The 19,248-nt window shown below is 47.5% G+C and overlaps 1 protein-coding gene across 3 annotated transcripts in view; it reads left to right on the top strand.

Moving 5' to 3' along the window:
* mpped2a (metallophosphoesterase domain containing 2a) overlaps positions 1–19,248 on the top strand; it is a 63,699-nt gene that overhangs the window by 6,036 nt on the left and 38,415 nt on the right. For all 3 annotated transcript variants that reach the window (XM_064312772.1, XM_064312773.1, XM_064312774.1), the window contains exon 3: positions 10,781–10,962. In XM_064312772.1, the coding sequence (XP_064168842.1) occupies positions 10,781–10,962 (182 nt within the window). The remainder of the gene's footprint in view (positions 1–10,780; positions 10,963–19,248) is intronic.

Raw genomic sequence — 19,248 nt, 5'->3', positions numbered from 1 at the left:
CGGTCAGGCAGGTTCCTGAGGACCAAGCCCGTGAAAGGGGAGAACTCCTTGATTTAGACGTTCCTCGGTCCTCCCCCCCCCCCTTGTCGCCACCGCGGTCAAGTGACAGTTGACGTTCTCCAGGTATGCGTCGGGCGGCCGGACGCCCTCGGGGGAGGGGTGGTGGGGGGGGGCCTAAATATCCCCTTCCCAGGTTGATGCCCTTTTGCAGGAGCCACAAGAGAGAGTCTAGGTGTGATGTCATTTCCTGTCCTGTCTACAACAGGCAGGAGTTAATCTCCCCTCTCCGTGGGCCATTTAACCCTTTCAAACCGGGCGTGCTTTTGGAACCCCCGCAGGCCCGTGTTGGGGGGGTGGGGGTGAGGGGGGGGTGGGGGGGTAATGTCTTGTATTCTGATAGCAGGAAATAGGGGGGGAACTCAAAGGGTGGCGCTGCAGTGGTTTAGGGCCCCGTTGTAGTTCTGGGTAATAAACGCGGCGCGCTTTATGTCTTGGTGGGCGGAGCTCTTGCGCGTGAGCGCGAGCGACTCCCGCTTCGAGCCGTCGGCCCGGGAAACAGGAAGTCCTTCTCTTTGTCCCCTGCCGGATTCGACCGGTTCGAAGTCGACAAAGGGCGACGAGAAAATGTCGAGCGCGGCAGGAGGTTGTTAGTCTCGCAAATTTAAGGGATGAGAGCGGATTGGGGGGGGAACGTTAGGAGGGGCAATTAGTTTTTTTTCGGGTAAAGTGCTGCCGGCTCCTTTGTGTTTGTATTGGGTGTCGTGTTTGCCCCACAATTTCCCCCGCTGTATACAACAAAGGAAGGTAATACTACGACACCTTAGATTCCTGTAGCAAATAGGGCAAAAAAAGGAAATGCAACACTAGACTTTAACTGAAATTTCTCTCCCCCTCTCTCACTTCGGTTTGTTTTGCTGTACTGTCACGAAATTCAGGGGGCAAATGCCGGCGAATCAAAGCACAGATTACGAGCTACAGTATACATATAACACGCAGACATAATATACATCTCTCTCTCTCTCCACCCTCCCTCTCTTTCTCTCCGCCCCCTCACTCTCCCCCCCCCCACCCCCCACTCCCACTCTGTGCCTCTCCATATACCTGCTCAGATTAGAGATGTTCCCGCTATGGATGTTCCCGCGCCCTTTATTGAATTAGCGCAGACAGCTGAAAGCCAGCAGATAAGATGGACGCTCTCGTATTTTTCAGGAGAAATGATATTGCTCCCAGCAGAAGGGCGGGTTGGGGGGTGGGGGTTGGGTGTGGGGGGTGGGGGTTGGGCACGGAGGGGAAGCACATTCGTTTTTTATAGTTCTCCTCGGAGCAAGAGAAGCGAACGGGCGGGTTGAGAAAAGGCAGTAAACGTTTGTGTTTGCATTGCCATCGTCTTACCGCGGTGAGCTCGGTTTGGCTTGCAGTACACGCTCGGACACACACACACACACACACACACACACACACACACACACACACACACACACACACACACACACACGCAAAACCCACCCGCAGACACAAACCCACACACACACACACGCAAACGCCACCCGCAGACACAAACCCACACACACAGACACACACGCAAAACCAACACGCAGACACACACACACACACAGACACACACGCGCAAAACCCACCCGCAGACACAAACACACACACAGACACACACACGCAAAACCCACCCGCAGACACACACACGCAAAACCCACACACAGACACAAACCCACACACACACACACACACACACACACACGCGCAAACCCACCCGCAGACACACACACACACACACACAGACACACACACACACACACACAGACACACACGCAAAACCCACCCGCAGACACAAACCCACACACACACACAGACACACACACGCAAAACCCACCCGCAGGCACAAACCCACGCACACACGCAGACACACACACGTGCAGACACTCACCTCCCGGACACACGCGCAGACACGCGCGCGGCGACCGGAGTAGCCGATAGGTCGGTTTTCACCAGGCGAGCCGCACGGTGGAGATGCTATCCTCATCAAAGGCTTCGCTCCGGGGCATGCTTCTGAAAGTCTCTCTTTCTCTCTCTCTCTAGTCTAAAATTCTCTCTCTCTCTCTACTCTAAAATTCTCTCTCTCTCTCTCTCTAGTCTAAAATTCTCTCTCTCTCTACTCTAAAATTCTCTCTCTCTAGTCTAAAATTCTCTCTCTCTCTCTAGTCTAAAATTCTCTCTCTCTCTCTCTCTACTCTAAAATTCTCTCTCTCTCTCTCTAGTCTAAAATTCTCTCTCCCTCTCTCTCTCTACTCTAAAATTCTCTCTCTCTCTCTCTCTCTCTCTCTCTCTCTCTCTCTCTCTCTGTCCTCTCCTTCCAAATTCTCTCTCCTCCCAAAACTTCAGTATTAACAGTCTGAGTAACAGGGCCAGGTTAAGGTCTGATGGCCACACAGCTTCTGCTGTGGACTTGGTAAAACGTCCTTTTGAATCATTCAGGGTTAGGTTCAGTTCTGTTTGACTCGATTCAGAAAGCGAACTTCAATTCACAAATGGAAAAATTCACATTGTGTCATCTGTGAGTCAGTCGGTTAACTGCATTTCCATTCATTCCCTGATTTGAGTGAATTTCAATGGAATTTGAAATTGAATAGATTCAATAGAAATTCATGGTCCATGTGATGAACAATAAATGTGGACTTATGAATATGGATACAGTAAGTCCATATTCATTATTCATCCATGTTCATTATTCAGAGCTGAACCTCTCCCTCACTACCCAAGATGCATCTCTTCAGACTATACCTGGACTAACTGCCACCACTCTGCGAATCATTTCACTTAAATTCCCCTCTTTCATGCCACTTATGTTACATGTACCCTCATTCCAGCACTTATTGCACTTTGTATTTTCGTCCTAATGCTGTAGCTTGTTCTACCCCCTAATTTGACTTGGTCAGAATAATGTTCACTGCGTGAACTGAACTGTGTTCTTGGCTATAAATAACTGTACGAAATGAGTACTGTACCTTATCGAACTTGTGTTTTGCAGTTGTTCCAATGACCATGATGTGCACTTTTCGTATGTCGCTTTGGATAAAAGCGCCTGCTAAATACGTTTAATGTAATGCTTAGGATTCATTGCTGACCACAAGTTTCCCTTCTTTTAAATCTACGAGAAAGCAAACGATCACCTATTCATTGAGTTTGGGGAAGTCGAGGGGCAGTTCAGTAGATTAGCAATTGGACAATCGACCTTTGACCCCTCAGAGGTCAGCGGTTCAGTTCTAGATCGCTCGGGTATTGACGAAATACGATAGGGTGTGATGACCGCTTTCGGGGGGGGGGGAGTTGGGCTCAGTTTTCGGTTGACGGGCAGGCGGTCCCGGAACAATGGGGCGCTAATTAACGAGGGTCCCTCCCGGTCCCCCGATTGGCTCTCCTCTCCCTGCCACTCAGCCAACCCGGCGGTTGAACGGTGTCAGTCACCTGACCTGCCTCGGTAACGGTGGCGGCAGATGTTCGAGGGGGAGAACCGCACGGCCGCGTTTTTAAAGACCGTGTAATCACTCGTTTCTTGCGTGTGAAGTGCTCGCTGACCCCCAAGATAAAGAGGTACGCGTACCTTTTCTCCTGATTTATAAATGGAGAAAGTAATACAAATTCTTTTTTGTGTAGTGTATGTCATTTCCCAGCAGGGATGCAGTAAGGTCGCTTTCTATTTTACTTCCTGTGTTGCGCGCTTTTCGTCTGTATTTTGAAAAGCGAAAGGGAAGAGTTTATGAATATATCCACGGCCCGAACGACTGAAACTGAGGCGCGGTGCGGGAGGAAGTCGTCACCGCTCCCGAGCGGTGCAGCTCGTGAGGCAGCGTCTGCGCACCGCACCCCCCCCTCCGTTTCGGTCGGTCGAGCGGTGGAATACTACGAGAAAAAAAAATTGTTTTTCTCCCCTCTTCCATTCGCACGCTCGCCTTGGTGCCTCTCTGCTGCCCCACTCCAATTTTCTAAATAAGTTATTATTTTCTATTATTTTCTTGAATTTTTTAGTTTCATGTCAAATTATCTGATGCTGCACTGGTAGCTTCCGTAAGCTAGCTGGCTAGCTACCGCCGGCTAACTGGGCTGCAGTGGGACGTTGATTGTCTCTGTACTGGGGCAGTGTGTTTTCACAACCCAGCTATACCTTTGTGTATTATTCTTTTGGCATGAAGAGGCGGGTATTTTAAAGAGCGGCCTTTCTTCCTGCCTCTTTATTGAGAGGGTGCTGATTTTACTGAACCTGGCCCATAGTCACCAAATGACCAATACCACATTCTTCTGTAGTGGACCGTGTAAGAACTTCATTTCCAGTTGCCCAGCTGAATAAAATAGGCTTAATAACATAGTATTCCATTGAAATATAATTATTTATATTGGACTGGGTCTTTTAAAAAATTAAGTTAAAAGCTTCTGTAGGAAGTGGAGCCGAATGAACACTCTGTGCCTAGCAGTGGCAGGACATGGGGCCTGTCTCCCTTTGTCGTCCCGTGGCGCCGGTCCCCGCGCTCGCCTTCTCGACCGGGGCTGTGGCTCGAGGTGGCCCACGCGCGACCGCAGGTCGAGTTTGTGACGCCTCTGTACGCACGTCGCCGCCGGCGGGCTCCAGTCGTCTCCGGTCTCCGAGAGCAACGGAGTGTAGCACAGTGGGTAAGGAACTGGGCTTGTAACCGAAAGGTCGCAGGTTCGATTCCCCAGTAGGATGCTGCCGTTGTACCCTTGAGCTATGCTATGCTATGTCAACGTTGTGTAAGTCGCTCTGGCTAAATGCCTGTAATGTAATGAAATGTAACTTCCCAAACTCCTACAAACTCCCGCGCACGCTGCCTTTCAGTCACATGGGCTGGTAACCGGTCTGTTGAGTAGTCACCGTTAATGTCCGCTGAGCGATGGTGTTGTGTCGGGGCGGCAAACTAACTTTTGAACTCCACCGGCCACAGTGGCTGGCGCCTCCACAGCATTCACCGGCCAAGTTCGCTGTTTTACCGGACAGCCAGGTGTTTAGAATAGCACGGGACCTCCAAGCGACGGCTGGCTCCTGCCGAAGCAGCAGACAGGCTTATCAGCCGCAGATAAAAACTCACCAGCAGCCGGCTGGTGGCTGGTGTTCATTTCCCACTCTGAATTTTGGCCCTCTTTTGGCCACATCCCGTCAGAAATGGCCATAAATGCCGTGAACAATATAAATGCTGCATATTCACATCTCTGGCCATATAATCAGTTTATTATTAATAATAATAATAATAATAGTAATAATAATAATAATAATAATAATTAAATTATTTACATTACATTACAGGCATTTAGCAGACGCTTATCCAGAGCGACTTACACAACTTTTACATAGCATTTTACTTTGTATCCATTTATACAGCTGGATATATACTGAAGCAATTTTGGTTAAGTACCTTGCTCAAGGGTACAACGGCAGTGTTCTACCTGGGAATCGAACCTGCAACCTTTCGGTTACAAGTCCAGTTCCTTACCCACTGTGCTACACTCCATCCGTATTTAATGGAGCGCCTTTTTTTTACAAGGAAACAAGCGGATCTTTGTGCTTCTCAGTGGAATAAAAAGATGCAGACGTTAAAAATAAGGGCGAAAACGCACACAAGTCAAATGAGCGAAAATAAAAAAATTGTTAGGCCGGGGCGCACGGAAAAACGGCGCGAATGGATCTCAAACGGGCGCGTTTCCGGCGAAGTCCGTAAAAGCAGAGATGGACAAAGCTCGTCCGCGCAGCCGAGGCCGCTTCGCCACCCCACGCGGTTCGCCTCGGCGACGCGCGGGAGCTATTCTTCCACCGCGGACGAGCGCCAAAACCGCACGCTTACGTTTTCCGTTTAACGTGCTTATCCGCTCGAGACCCGGCGATTCGTTCTCAGTCTCCGGAGCTTAATTTTATCGACCGTACGTTCGGCTTCTCTGAAGCCGACGCCACAAAGGGACATTCAGTGAAAATTCCATTATGTTTTTGAAAAGATTTTCATTTTTTTGTCATCGTCAGATACTTGTGTTATGTCCAAAAAACGAAGCTTTTTTTTTCTTCTTTTTTTCTGCTGGGTCTTAGGGGGGGTGTGGCGAATGATTCCTTTAGAAAGTAGCCGGATCCTTTCAATCGGTGAAGTTGTAGATTTGGCGGGTGAAGTCACTGCGGTCCCGTTCGCTCGAAGCCTGGACCCGCAGAAGAGGAAGAGGAAGAGTTCAAAGACGAAGAGCGAACGGCGACGAGCCGAATGCGTGTCGAGTTAAAACGGGTTTAAGAAAACATTTATGCGAGAACTGATGTTTTCAACAACCTTAAGAACCTTCCCCTTATTCAGAGTATGGGTAGGCTCACTGTGATACAATCTTCTTTGGCTCTTCCAAATTTTGCCGTCTTGGGTTAAAGTAAGGGGGGTGGGGTACGCTATTATAAGCATAACGCCTTTAGAATGTTTTAATAATGCTGTATAACTACCAAACTATCTGAATCCACTCCTTCTTTGTATTTATATTTTTGTATTTTTATGTTTCGTGTTACGGCTCCTCATTTTAGTTGTAAATTTTGTCCCTACTTTGTATTTGTTATTTCATTTTGCTTTGAAATTGTTTTTTTGTTTTTTTTGTCAGGAAATTTGAATTTACACGTGTTGTGTGTTCAAGTTGTCCCTGATGCGATGGGTTGGATGAATGAATTGAAAATAATTGGCAAACAGCCTTACCTGATCAAGCGAACACTAGAATCTCTGCTTTATATGATTCTCCTTGAGAAGGAGCAAATACACGAATTTTGTGATCATGACCCCAGAGGGGCATTGGTTTAAGTCCTATACGGAATCGCTGCTTTTCCATTTGCAGATGTAGGCCTGTGCTCTCCCGTATGAATGTAATACTGTATACCGTAATAATTATCGTCAAAGTAATATAACGTGTCATCTTATGCATAAATAATTTAATTACGCAAAGATTTGATTGCATTTTATTTCACTTTACAATTAAAAGAACAATAAAAGATTAGGGAATAAAAAAAGTTATAATAAAATAATGCAGTGATGCCGTTAAAATAAGCTCATACAGTACAGGCGGTCCAAAATAGCCTTGTTTCGTAACGCGAAGCGAAGCAGCCAATAAGAAAGCGCGATGCCAAAGAGGAGTTAAACAGTCGTTTTTTTTTTTAATGCCCTGTCAGAAGCGTGGGTCGAGGCGTCGCTTGAAACGTTTTGGGATCCATAGTTCTGCATCCGCACAAAGCCACGGTGGAGACCTCCTCCCCTCTGCGCGCGTTCGAAAGCGGAGACGTTCGAAACGGGCTTCGGCGATTGAGCCGCTCTGGATAAGTGTGATGGGAACGGCCGTCTAATCAGATCGACGCGTGCGCTCTTAAACTGCCGTGGAGCCGGATGCGTCCTGTCGCGGCGAGCGCGGCGGGTTTGGAGACGTCCCGGCGTGGGGCTCGCGCGCGCGTTCGCCCCCGGAGCCGTTTCCTGCTTTAAGAGTTTTTTTTGCGGTTTTTCCGCGATAACACTCATCACCCGAGGCCTCTCTCAGGCGGCTCCTTATTTTCTCCCCTTCCAAGATTTTGTTTTAATGTGTGCTTTTCATTTCAGCCCCCCCCCACCCCCCCCCCCCACCCACTCGGTCTCATTTATAACCTGATTTCTGTCATATTAAAGCCTGCGCTCTAAATAATCCTCCTCTGCACCTAAATGATTGCTCCCTTTTGGTCCAAAACCCCCACAAATCTCCCAAGCGAAAGAAATACTCCAACCCTGAATGACTGAGGACAACCGTGACCGTGTTTGGCCTTTTTTACTATATATTTATAAATGTTTTAATTCAGCCGGTACAGGGTTCCCAAAATCACAGTTAGAGAACATTATAAAACCACCCATTAAGGTTTCTGACATTGACCCACTTGAAATATACTGAGCGTGCACACACACACACACACACATACACTTGCAGACACACACGCACACACTCAGACACACAGATGCGCACACACACCCACGCGCAATTCTTGATTTTGGAAGCGGTATCCTAAATTCCCTCCATATCCGAGCGGAGCTCGCAGCTGTGCCAGCAGACAGCGGGACGGACGACACTGATAAAAAATGTTTTTAAAACCGGCGGCTTGCGTTGCCGTCGGCGAGCTGGCCCTGGCGGTCTTACCGCGCGGCCGCGTCTGCGATGCGTGCAGCACGCAGTCGAGGTTTTCGGTTTCCCGGGCGACGCGCCGCGTCGAAAACAAAAATTCCGCTACACGTTTGTGTTCTTTTTTTTTTTGTTCCTCCAACCTTCTCTCGTTTGTGTTTTTTGTCAGTTTGCGGACGCACGTGTTAATTAGGGAGACGCGCGCTCTTGAGAGAGGACGGAACTGACGTCCCCTTTACTGGCGGAATAATGGACGAGGGGGGGGGAGAAGTGTCGTCGATCGCGCGAAGCTGACTTCAATTACAGGCCAGAGCTTTCTTCTTTTCAGATGAGAATCCCAAAAAAAAAAAAAAAAAACACACACAAACACGCTTCGCAAGAAAAGTAAGTTAAAAAAAAAGATTCCCGGATGAGAAGCGAGCCGTTCGTAAAACGGGGAAGAAGAAAAAAACGAAAAACGAAGACTCTTCTTCTTTCGCAACTCCCACGTGCGACGGTGTCAGAACGCCGCAATAAGGAAGTCTTCGCAAGGTCCCCTCCCACCGCCTGGTTTTACGCGAGGGGGGCTTTTGAGAATGTAAAGCAACGTTTTAGCCTTTTCTGTCGGAAACTAAAAACGTTGCTTCGGTTAACCCCTTTAGCCTTCTGTCTGCAGCTCAAATATCTGTGCGAAAATGCTACACAGCTACACTTGCTAAGTAGGATTTCGAAAAGTGTTGCCCCGCGCCACAAATAAACTTGTTTGTTTGTTTATAGCTGAGGTTGTTTTCATTTAAGGTTTGTTTTTCTTCTCTACTGCACGACGGTAGTTTTGTAGTCTTACTGCTTGTTTTTCTTCTCTACTGCACGACGGTAGTTTTGTAGTCTTACTGCTTGTTTTTCTTCTCTACTGCACGACGGTAGTTTTGTAGTCTTACTGCTTGTTTTTCTTCTCTACTGCACGACGGTAGTTTGTATCTTACTGCTTTTTTCTTCTACTGCACGCGTAGTTTGTAGTCTTACTGCTGTTTTCTTCTCTACTGCACGACGGTAGTTTTGTAGTCTTACTGCTTGTTTTTCTTCTCTACTGCACGACGGTAGTTTGTAGTCTTACTGCTTGTTTTTCTCTCTACTGCACGACGGTAGTCTTGTAGTCTTACTGCTTGTTTTTCTTCTCTACTGCACGACGGTAGTCTTGTAGTCTTACTGCTTGTTTTTCTCTCTACTGCACGACGGTAGTCTTGTAGTCTTACTGCTTGTTTTTCTTCTCTACTGCACGACGGTTAGTTTTGTAGTCTTACTGCTTGTTTTCTCTCTCTACTGCAAGACGGTAGTTTTGTAGTCTTACTGCTTGTTTTTCTTCTCTACTGCACGACGGTAGTCTTGTAGTCTTAGCTTGTTTTTCTCTCTACTGCCGACGGTAGTCTGTAGTTTACTGCTTTTTTTCTCTACTGCACGACGGTAGTCTTGTAGTCTTACTGCTTGTTTTTCTTCTCTACTGCACGACAGTAGTCTTGTAGTCTTACTGCTTGTTTTTCGTCTCTACTGCACGACGGTAGTTTTGTAGTCTTACTGCTTGTTTTTCTTCTCTACTGCACGACGGTAGTTTTGTAGTCTTACTGCTTGTTTTTCTTCTCTACTGCACGACGGTAGTTTTGTAGTCTTACTGCTTGTTTTTCTTCTCTACTGCACGACGGTAGTCTTGTAGTCTTACTGCTTGTTTTTCTTCTCTACTGCACGACGGTAGTCTTGTAGTCTTACTGCTTGTTTTTCTTCTCTACTGCACGACGGTAGTCTTGTAGTCTTACTGCTTGTTTTTCTTCTCTACTGCACGACGGTAGTTTTGTAGTCTTACTGCTTGTTTTTCTTCTCTACTGCACGACGGTAGTTTTGTAGTCTTACTGCTTGTTTTTCTTCTCTACTGCAAGACGGTAGTTTTGTAGTCTTACTGCTTGTTTTTCTTCTCTACTGCAAGACGGTAGTTTTGTAGTCTTACCGCTGAAGAGCGAGCTCCTCGCCTCGTCGTAAACGTAGCGAGCTGCGGGCGGATGGCGGGCGGCTTTGAGGTCGATCGGAGACGTCAGCTCAGAAGGGCGCTCAGAAAGAACGTTCACCTGCTGCCAGTAACTGCCGGTCTTTGAACGTGGTCAAATCTTGCAGCTTAATCTGTGACTGGCCTTGCTTTTGATCCATATACCCCCCCCCTCGCCACCCCCCCACTCCTACCACCACCCTCACCCCCCCCCCCTTTGGGGCCACGGCTAGCGACAGGCAGAACAAGGACTCATTAACCCAGAAACGGTTGGAGGCACCGCACGCTATCAGTGCTGTATTGATCAGGTCCAATCGTTGCGTTTTTTTTTTTTGGTGCAAATGGGGAAAATTCGTCAGCTTGCTGAGATGAGCCTGCGATCGACAGCTCTGTAGCAGTTCCGCCCGTTCTTTCCGAACCCCACTCCTCTGTCAGTGACCTGTTGTGTGTTTTTGGGACCCCAAACCCCCCCATCCCCCACCCCCACACCAACCCGCTCTCTGCCGCGCGGCATTTCTAGCGGCAACATACCCCTGATCTCTCTCTCTCTCTCTCTCCCCTCTTCTCTCCCCCCCCCCTTTCTTCCCCCCCTCCCCGTCCCGGCAGGGTGGACCCCATCCCGTACGACACCCCGAAGCCGGCGGGGCACACGCGCTTCGTCTGCGTCTCGGACACGCACTCCCGGACGGACGGCGTCCAGATGCCGTACGGCGACGTCCTCCTGCACAGCGGCGACTTCACCGAGCTGGGCCTGCCCTCCGAGGTCAAGAAGTTTAACGACTGGTTAGGTAAAGACTTTATTATTTCCCCCTTTCCGTCCCCCCCGCCGACCCCAATTAACCTCCCCTCCCCGCTCAGCACCATTCAGCGCCTCCTAATTCAATTAGTTGGGGGGCGGGGGGGGCGTTGGGGGAGAGGGGCTGGGGTGGAGCTTCGTTACTTTCGCTCCCCGATAAAGGAGACTTGCCTGTTTTATTCCCCTTCTTTGAAATAAAGGAAACGTTAGACTGTGGGTTTTCGTCCGCACTGCATAAAAAGGGTTTTATTTCTAATAGGCCGGTGCTAATAGGGTTTCGTTTGCCTTCGACTTCCTCCCCGCGACAGGTGCAGCGCTGTGATTACTGAGAGGTGGGGGAGGGGACCGAACACTTTCTGTGACACAAGCCCATTTGCGTTGTTTGTTTAATTTGACGTTTCGGTCCATTCAAAATGGCCGCTGTGTTTGTTGGTGTTGTATTGTACGCGAGAGACGGGGGGGGGGGGCGTTTCCTAACCCAAATAATATGTTCAGAAACGAGCGGGCAGCGTCTTGTGCGGAGTTACTTTTCGTCCCTAAGCTGGCCAGTGATTTTCGGCTTTCTCTCATTTTTTTGTTTTTGGAGGGGGCGGGTATGTTCTGAAAATCCCGTTTTTCCGCGGAAAGGAGTCACTCTAACCGCGTTCCGTCCGAAACGGGCTGGTTCAGAAGGAGCGGCGTGACAATACTATTACTATATAACTACACTATATTCTTTGACATTAGCTAAGCCTACAGTCGGTAGTATTTTTGTTTTTGAGAACTCTCGAAGGGTAGTATTTTTTGCTATACGCTACTAAGTTACTATTGTGCTGAAATTTACTATGTTGTGTCTTTCGGATAGCTGACGTAGAAAAAAAAGTCCTTTTTGAGATCCGTAAGGAATAAGCATGCTAGATTAGTAGTTATTAACTTTTAATGACTTATGGCTGAAAATGAGAGCCTGTATGAGAATGAGGCTGGGGAAATGAGAATAACCGTTTCAACAGATTACTGAAATAAGAGTTCCTTATGTGTTCGTATCACTGCAGTTCTGCTGTAGCAGGGGGCTAGGGGGCAAGTGTGCTGGGGATGCTCCCACACACACACACACACACACACACACACACACGCATACACACGCATACACACACACACAGACACATACAGACCCCGAGGGACAGAGATGAGCCGCAAATTCGCCAAGGTGGTTTCACGAAAAAAATTTTGCTGTCCACTTTTAGATATCTGTAGCTGACTCATCTTGAAACACCACCACCTAGAAAGTACATCATGTGTCGGATGAAACGCGTGAGGACGCGTCTTCGTTTGTTTCTGTGCGAGATAACGCAAAAAAATCACGTCGCCAAAAGCTTCTCTCCCCGTTCCTCGCGCCTTCGCATCCTCGGTCGACCTGTCAAATAGTCCCGCAGTTGCCGTAGCGACGTCAGACAGCGATCTGTCTCGGGGCTCGGACACGCCCGCTTCTCAAAAGCGCAAAACGCTCTCGGCCAAGCTCCGATGAATATTCACCGTGGGAAGAGCGCGCCTCCTCCCACAGTAACCGCTTCCGAGTGTCCTCTTCCCTCCTCCTCATTCAGCCGGCTGTCAGAAAGGGGACTTGCGTCCTGTCAGGAAGACGGACGGTCTCGCTCCTAATGGCTTTTTGCAATTTTAGCGGAGATTACGGGCGTCAATCCAAAAGAGAAGCTCGCTAATTCGGCTCGGAGGGAGAACCGATGGGGCGGAGCCTCGGGTCAACCGGCAAGCGCGTGAACGTGGCGCGGCCGGCTCCGACCTTCGTCGACCTTCGCGGCGAGGCGCTCAACTTCCGAGGGCCGTTTCGCGCGCCGTTCGCTTCGGAGAACACAACTCGACGATGACGCACGTCAAGCTACGCTATCGAAGGAGGCTAGCGGCTAATTGTAGCGGTTCGAGCGGGCGGGTTAATCGGGTGAAGTTAGAAGGTCGCTTTCGGCCGTCGGAGCCGAAACGATCCCCTTCGGGTCCCGGCTGGAACGGCGGGCGAGAGAAGGCGGGGGCCCTGGTTTCCACGGTGACTCCCCGGGCCTTTAAAGAGACGATATTTAAAGAGACCCAGTCTGACGTTTTCAGCGAGGAAGGCGTTGGGTGACGTTGGGTCACGGGGAACACGAGCGCCCAAAATTAGATGGTCCCCTGTTAGGGGGCGTTGGGGGTGGCGCCGGCGGGGTTGGGCAGGAATTGGGGGGGGGGGGGGGGGGGGTGTACCCTGGCAGGACTATAAAGGAACGCTCTGGCAGATTGGTGCCACGCCGTTGCGGACCTAACATTAACCTCTGACGCGAGAGGGAGAAACCCGAATTGGCCGTTCGAGGGCCTTCGAGTTTAAATTAGGAACCCGTGCTGTAAATCGGGCGCATTTGGGGTTTTTTTTTCTTTCTAACTCTCGCTCTGTTATCGCTCGTGCAGCGCAGGTTAAGCGAGGATCGATGTCAGTCCGCGGCGCTGAAAAATGTTTACCGAATGTTTGCGTGGTCTGACTGTTTCATGACTGTGAATTAATGGCAGCCAAAGTGGAAAATCCCAGTCTTTTTTTAAACTAGTTTTAGAAGAAAAAAAAAATTAAATCTCTTGTGGGGAAAAATGCCCTTGTGCGGTGCTTGCTCAGAGTTTGGAGAGAGAAAGCCGGTGTGGAGGTCTTCGTGTGAGCTTCTCCTCACGCTGTCTGGCAGACCACAGAGCAGGAAGACTGACTCTCTTCTGTGTAGCTGGTCAGATTATGTGGGCTTTGAACATGACTGCCGCCCCTTGTGTCAATACGCTAGCAACCGCTAATAAAACCGCTGAAATAGCCCATGTGTGCATGTGAGATACTGTGCGTGTGTGTGCGTGTGCGCGTGTGTGCATGTGAGATACTGTGTGTGTGTGTGTGTGTGTGTGTGCATGTGAGATACTGTGTGTGTGTGTGCGCGTGTGAGATACTGTGCGCGCGTGTGTGTGTGTGTGTGCTTGTGCGTGCGTGCATGTCAGATACTGTGTGTGTGTGTGCATGTGAGATACTGTGTGTGTGTGTGTGTGCGCGTGTGAGATACTGTGCGTGTGTGAGAGAGAGAGATTTAGAGAGCGTGTGTGTGAGAGAGATTGAGAAAGTGAGAGAGAGTGTGCATTTGTGTGAGTGTGTGCAAGAGGGAAAGAGTGTGTGTGCATGCATGATAGTGTGCACACGCATTTGTGTGTGCAAGAGCAAAAGTGTGTGTGTGTGTGTATATATTTGTGTGAGTGTGTGGGAAAAGGGAAAGAGAGAGAGTAAGTGTGTGTATAGACGCGTGTGTGAGTGAAATTTCAAGGCTGATTTTTCCTCCAGGTCCAGCAGTGTGTGGTATCGATCGCAATGTGAGCATTATTATTATTCCGAAATGTTCCTCAGGCCAGAGAGTGAACTCGCACGGGGGCGGGGAAGGCTTCACCCCTGACAGCCAATGAGAGGGCTCTGCCTCTTCTGACATCACCGGCCAGGGTATCTCAGTCCTGGGCAGTTCAGTGTTGGTGGGGGGGGTTCATTCACTCTTGTCTCCTGTGTGAGGTCAGTCATCTCTGCCAGCCTGTTCCACTCACCCCCGCAGACCTCCCCATTTTACCCAAAATCACGAAGCTAAAGTCTCTCCTTTAAAACGAATTGTTGGTCTCGGTCCTGTTTTTCTTCCATTTTAGTTGTTCAGAAAATAATTATCTTTATGTGTTGGCGGCTGACTCCTCTCTCAACCGTTTTCCCGCCGTCGAGCTCCATTTCTACACGTCGCGTTCGAGAATTTAATCAACGGAACAAGTTAAATTTAGTCGGTGTAATCATTACGAACAATTCCTTTAACTTCTAACCGTGAATTCCGACCGCTATTTTCTACTTTTTAGTGTGTGTCTCAGCCATTTTGAGCTCCGTATGCAATAAAGACTTTAGCTAATGAGTGTTTTTTCCCCCCCATAAACTTATAACCCGCATAACCTGCGCTGGCTAATCGGTCTTCACGTTGTAAAGCTTCCCTTATTGCAGGCTCAGAGAGGCAATAATCTGAGCGTGTGCGAACGCGGCGCAGTTTTTGCGACATGCAAGGGAACGATCCCGCCGGGTGAAACTGATTAAGATGATTGGCAGCTGATCGGTACGAGCTATTAATTCGCCGCTTGATTAAGTGGAATGAATGAAAACGAGCAGCGATCGCTTTTGAAGGTCAGCAGAATTCTGGCTTTCTGGCGCTGGCTCACAAATCAGAAATGACGCGTTATCGTTCCAGATGCATCCAGCCGAAATGCCCGTCTGACTAGTTTGTTCCAAAATGAATGTTATAAATGCGATTGTCCTAAAAAAGTGTTGGGTGTATGTGCTCCTACCCCTGCTAATAAATTAATATACAGTATGTTGAATAAATACTATGCAGTTTCTCAGTGTAATGAACGACTGTAAGGCATGTAAACGCTGTGCAGCTTCACGATTATAATAAACTAACCTAAGCCATGTAAACGCCATGTATTTTCATAGAGCAATTAAACTCCTATAAGCAGTGTAAATACCATGCAGTTTCACAGCTTAATTAAAATAACGTAAGCCATAGAAACGCAGTTTCCCAGTGGAATTCACATGATGTGCTTATGCATGTCAATGGCAAATGCCTGAATGTGGAGCCACACGCAGTCACTCATCGTGGAAGTTAACATTACATTACATTTATTTGGCAGACGCTTTTATCCAAAGCGACGTACAAAAAGTGCATTTCATGGTCGTAGACAACTGCTAAACACAGGTTCAGTAAGGTACAGTACTTATTTTGTACAGCTATTTCTAGCCAAGAACACAGTTTAGTTCACACAGTGAACTCTATTCAGACCTAACCTCTGCAAAGCCAACTAGGCAGAAGAATAAGCTACAGTATTAGGACAAATACAAATTACCAAGAAGTGCTGGGATGGGGCAACATGTAACAAGTGTCATGAAAAAAAAGGGGGGGCGGGGGGGATTTAGAGTGAAATATACAGCGTGGTGTATAGTAACAAAGCCAGCGAAGACGGTGGACTGAACGCGAATGGGGATTCAGTAAATCCGAGTTAAGTTTTGCTGTGTAAAGCTACAAAGTGACAGAAATCCCAGATGGGATTTCTCATCCTCCTGTTTCTGACAGGGGCCAGGATCCGCTCCCACGTTATTCGGCAGCTGTCGGGTCTGATATTCGAAAAGAAATTTAAAAAATTGCTCTCGTGTTAGCTTTTTTCGCGCTCGAAGCCGTTTTGCTGCCGTTTTTTCCCCCGAGCCTCCTGACCTGGATTCTGTCCTCTCTGGCTTTGAGAGGGATCGGCTGCGTTATTTTGGTTGGCTACTGTCCGGAGCACTGAAAGTAACCCGGAGCGGGAGGACTGGCCCAGGCGGCAGGGACTGATAGAAACAGCGGAGATTCACTAATAAACACTAATAAAGGATGAATTGATTACTCGTTAGATAAAAAAAAGAGAAAAAGAAAAAAAGAGACGCATTAAAATAGAGGATACTTCTTCATCGAATATGTCGATGAGTCTATCTGGGTTTCCAACCTGCATGGAATGTTTTTTTTTTTTTTTTACCTGTTGTTGTTGGAGAGGTACTGTCATATTCGTCCTCCGGCTAAATATCGGTGAAGCCTCTTTAGCGGGCCTGTAGTAAGCTTCGGAGAGAAAAGATGCCCTCGCCACCGTCGTAGCTGATTCCAAACCGACCCCCCTTTTTCGAAAAACATCAATTATTTGTGGAACGTTGAACTCAGTTTCGTTCACAATCAACATTCTATGCTGAATGTTGAACGTCAAGCAGGCTTAATAGCACCCGTGTGTATACAGGTTCAGTATACACCTGTACAGGTACACAGTATACAGGTATTTGGCGGCTTCTTTTTTTTTTGCATTGCATACCTTTGCATAACAGCCAGAGCATCTCTTCATTGTGTTTTGTTTCTGCTCTTTTTTTTCCCCACAAAGTGCAGGCCTATCAGCCAAATGTTTCTTCATGAGACCTGTTTGGAGTGATGGCCCAGTAGCAGCTTTTTGCTTCGTTCTTTGCCCTTTATTATGACAGCTATGTCCGTTAGACTGGACTTTGTAGTTCCAAGGCTCACTTTGAAGCTAAATTCATCTGCAGAGGAAAACCGCGTCTGCGGTTTCTTGCCCTACATTATGAGATTGGCAGTAGCCGAACTTAACGGAAAGGTTCTTGTTCAAAAACACACGCGGACAGAAGTAACTCGCGCTTGATGAATATTAGCAGAGATTAAAAAGAATTTAAATTGTGTGCGTTCAGCTGAAAAAGTACTTTATGCATAAAAAACTTTTTTGGTTTCATATGGTTCGCTGCATTTTTATTCTCTGAATATGTTAATAGGCCTATTCAGCTGAAAGTGAAGTAGGCCAATTTGACCTGCACCAAGTTTCCGGAAAGAAAATTGTCTCTCTGAGAAATTCGATCAGACTCTGTTTTTCTTCTTTTAGATATTTGACCTGTTGAAGTTGCATTTAGAAAATATGATTTCTTTAGACTTTGTAAAAACCGGTTGTAAATTTCAAATGCTCACAGTACACTGAATTGAGTTTGGCCAGTGCCAATAGAACTCTTGACAAAATAAAAACAACGAAATACTTAAATTTTAAGATTTAAAGATGTTTATAGTTATAGTGTAGGACAAACATTTTGGTTTGTTTTGTACTCGATATCCAGTTTATGATTAGACTGTCGATAGCAAATGTTAACATTGGCATTCTAGATATCGGTAACATTCAGGGTTTTTTTTTTTTTTTTTTTGGTTTTTTTTCTCGTTATTTTCTTTTTAGTGTATGTTTCCAATTCACCCAGATGATTTTTGTGTTTTTAGTTTTAGGGTTTTTCCCACCAAAACTATTTCTTTTGAAGAACAATCATCAGTTCTCTACGTCAAATTAAAAACCATGATGTAAGTTTTGCTCAGTCTTATTTGAAACGTAAAGACATACATACTGGCATAAAACCTCAGGTGTTCAAACTAAAATGTTCCACCAAGTTCTTTTTGTTCCAAAGTTGGCATTGTAGCCAGTATTTTTTCTGTCATTTTATTCTCTTTTTTTCCTGTCGTGTGTATGAAATATTATACCGTACTTGTAAGTTTTAAGTGTTTGAATGATGTGTCTGTGCAATTTTTGCCAAACCTTGAAAAACAATGGAACATTTTATTCTGCACAATATCCTTTTCAGTTCATTTAATTATGTTGATTGTGAGCAATCTGTTGTTAAGTGATCTTTTTGTCCAGCATTGAAATGTTAGAAAATCAGTTGGAGTTGAGTGTGTGTTCTGCTGTGCTCTTCTGATCCAATCGGTGTGTGGGGAATCGAAAAACCCTGTGTAGGTTTTTTTCCCCTGCAAAAATTCTAAGTCAGTGTTCTAGAACTCCATTGCTTTAAGTTACCAGCAGTGATCGTTACATCATCATTAGAATGTTCAGTTAAGAACATTCTAATCACGTATTTGTGACCTCACGCCTTGAAGGGTCAGTTGAACTCCACTAGACCATGGAACCAGAGCAAGCTGTCATTTATTTTCTTGGAGGAGTAGAAATAGGTCGGCGTCCAAAAAAAAAAATCAACGACCGTTTTGGTGACGGGAGTTTTTATTCATTTATTTATTTATTTTTAGAATTAATTTTAAAAAATTCTTTTTCCCTTCCACGGATGTTTACGGGAAGAAAATGAAGTCCGTATCGAAGCTGTCCGTAAATGCATTTCGACGGCGGATAAAATGGCGGGGGAACTCCCCGGAGCCAGGGGGGAAATAGACTTGGCCGGGCGGTAATTGCGTTCCCCGGCGGTTCTGCCGCACGCTCCGGTGCGGCGTAAGCCAATTTCGGGCCCGTGATCCGGTTTGGCGCGTCGGGGGGGGGAAGCCCCATGTAAATGGGACACGTGATGCGGTCAGGGCAGGCCGGAGGATTTAAAAAATTGAGAGACGGCTTCTCCTTATCGGGTTAGGCCGCGGATTATGACGGCGCCGCCGCATTGCTCTCTCCGATTTAAAGTCGCGGGGTATCGCCGCCGCCCCCCCATCCCCCTCTTCTTCGCCGCGTCGGGCCGAACCGCGTAAGAGGATCGGCGAAAAACCCGACACCGCGGCGAAGCCTCGATGAGATTAGCGAGCGTTTTCTCTCTGTTAGACCAGCGACGTTTGAATGCTGCCTATTGTCCAGATGGTTACCCCCTCGTTACTGGATGCCCGCGCGTACGCCCATTAAAATGCCCTTAGTCTCACCGCGGTTGGCATCACCGCGCCATCCAAAT

This window comes from Anguilla rostrata, chromosome 16, assembly GCF_018555375.3.
Source record: "Anguilla rostrata isolate EN2019 chromosome 16, ASM1855537v3, whole genome shotgun sequence".
Taxonomy (NCBI): Eukaryota; Metazoa; Chordata; class Actinopteri; order Anguilliformes; family Anguillidae; genus Anguilla; species Anguilla rostrata.
This window is presented reverse-complemented; position numbering and strand designations above follow the sequence as displayed.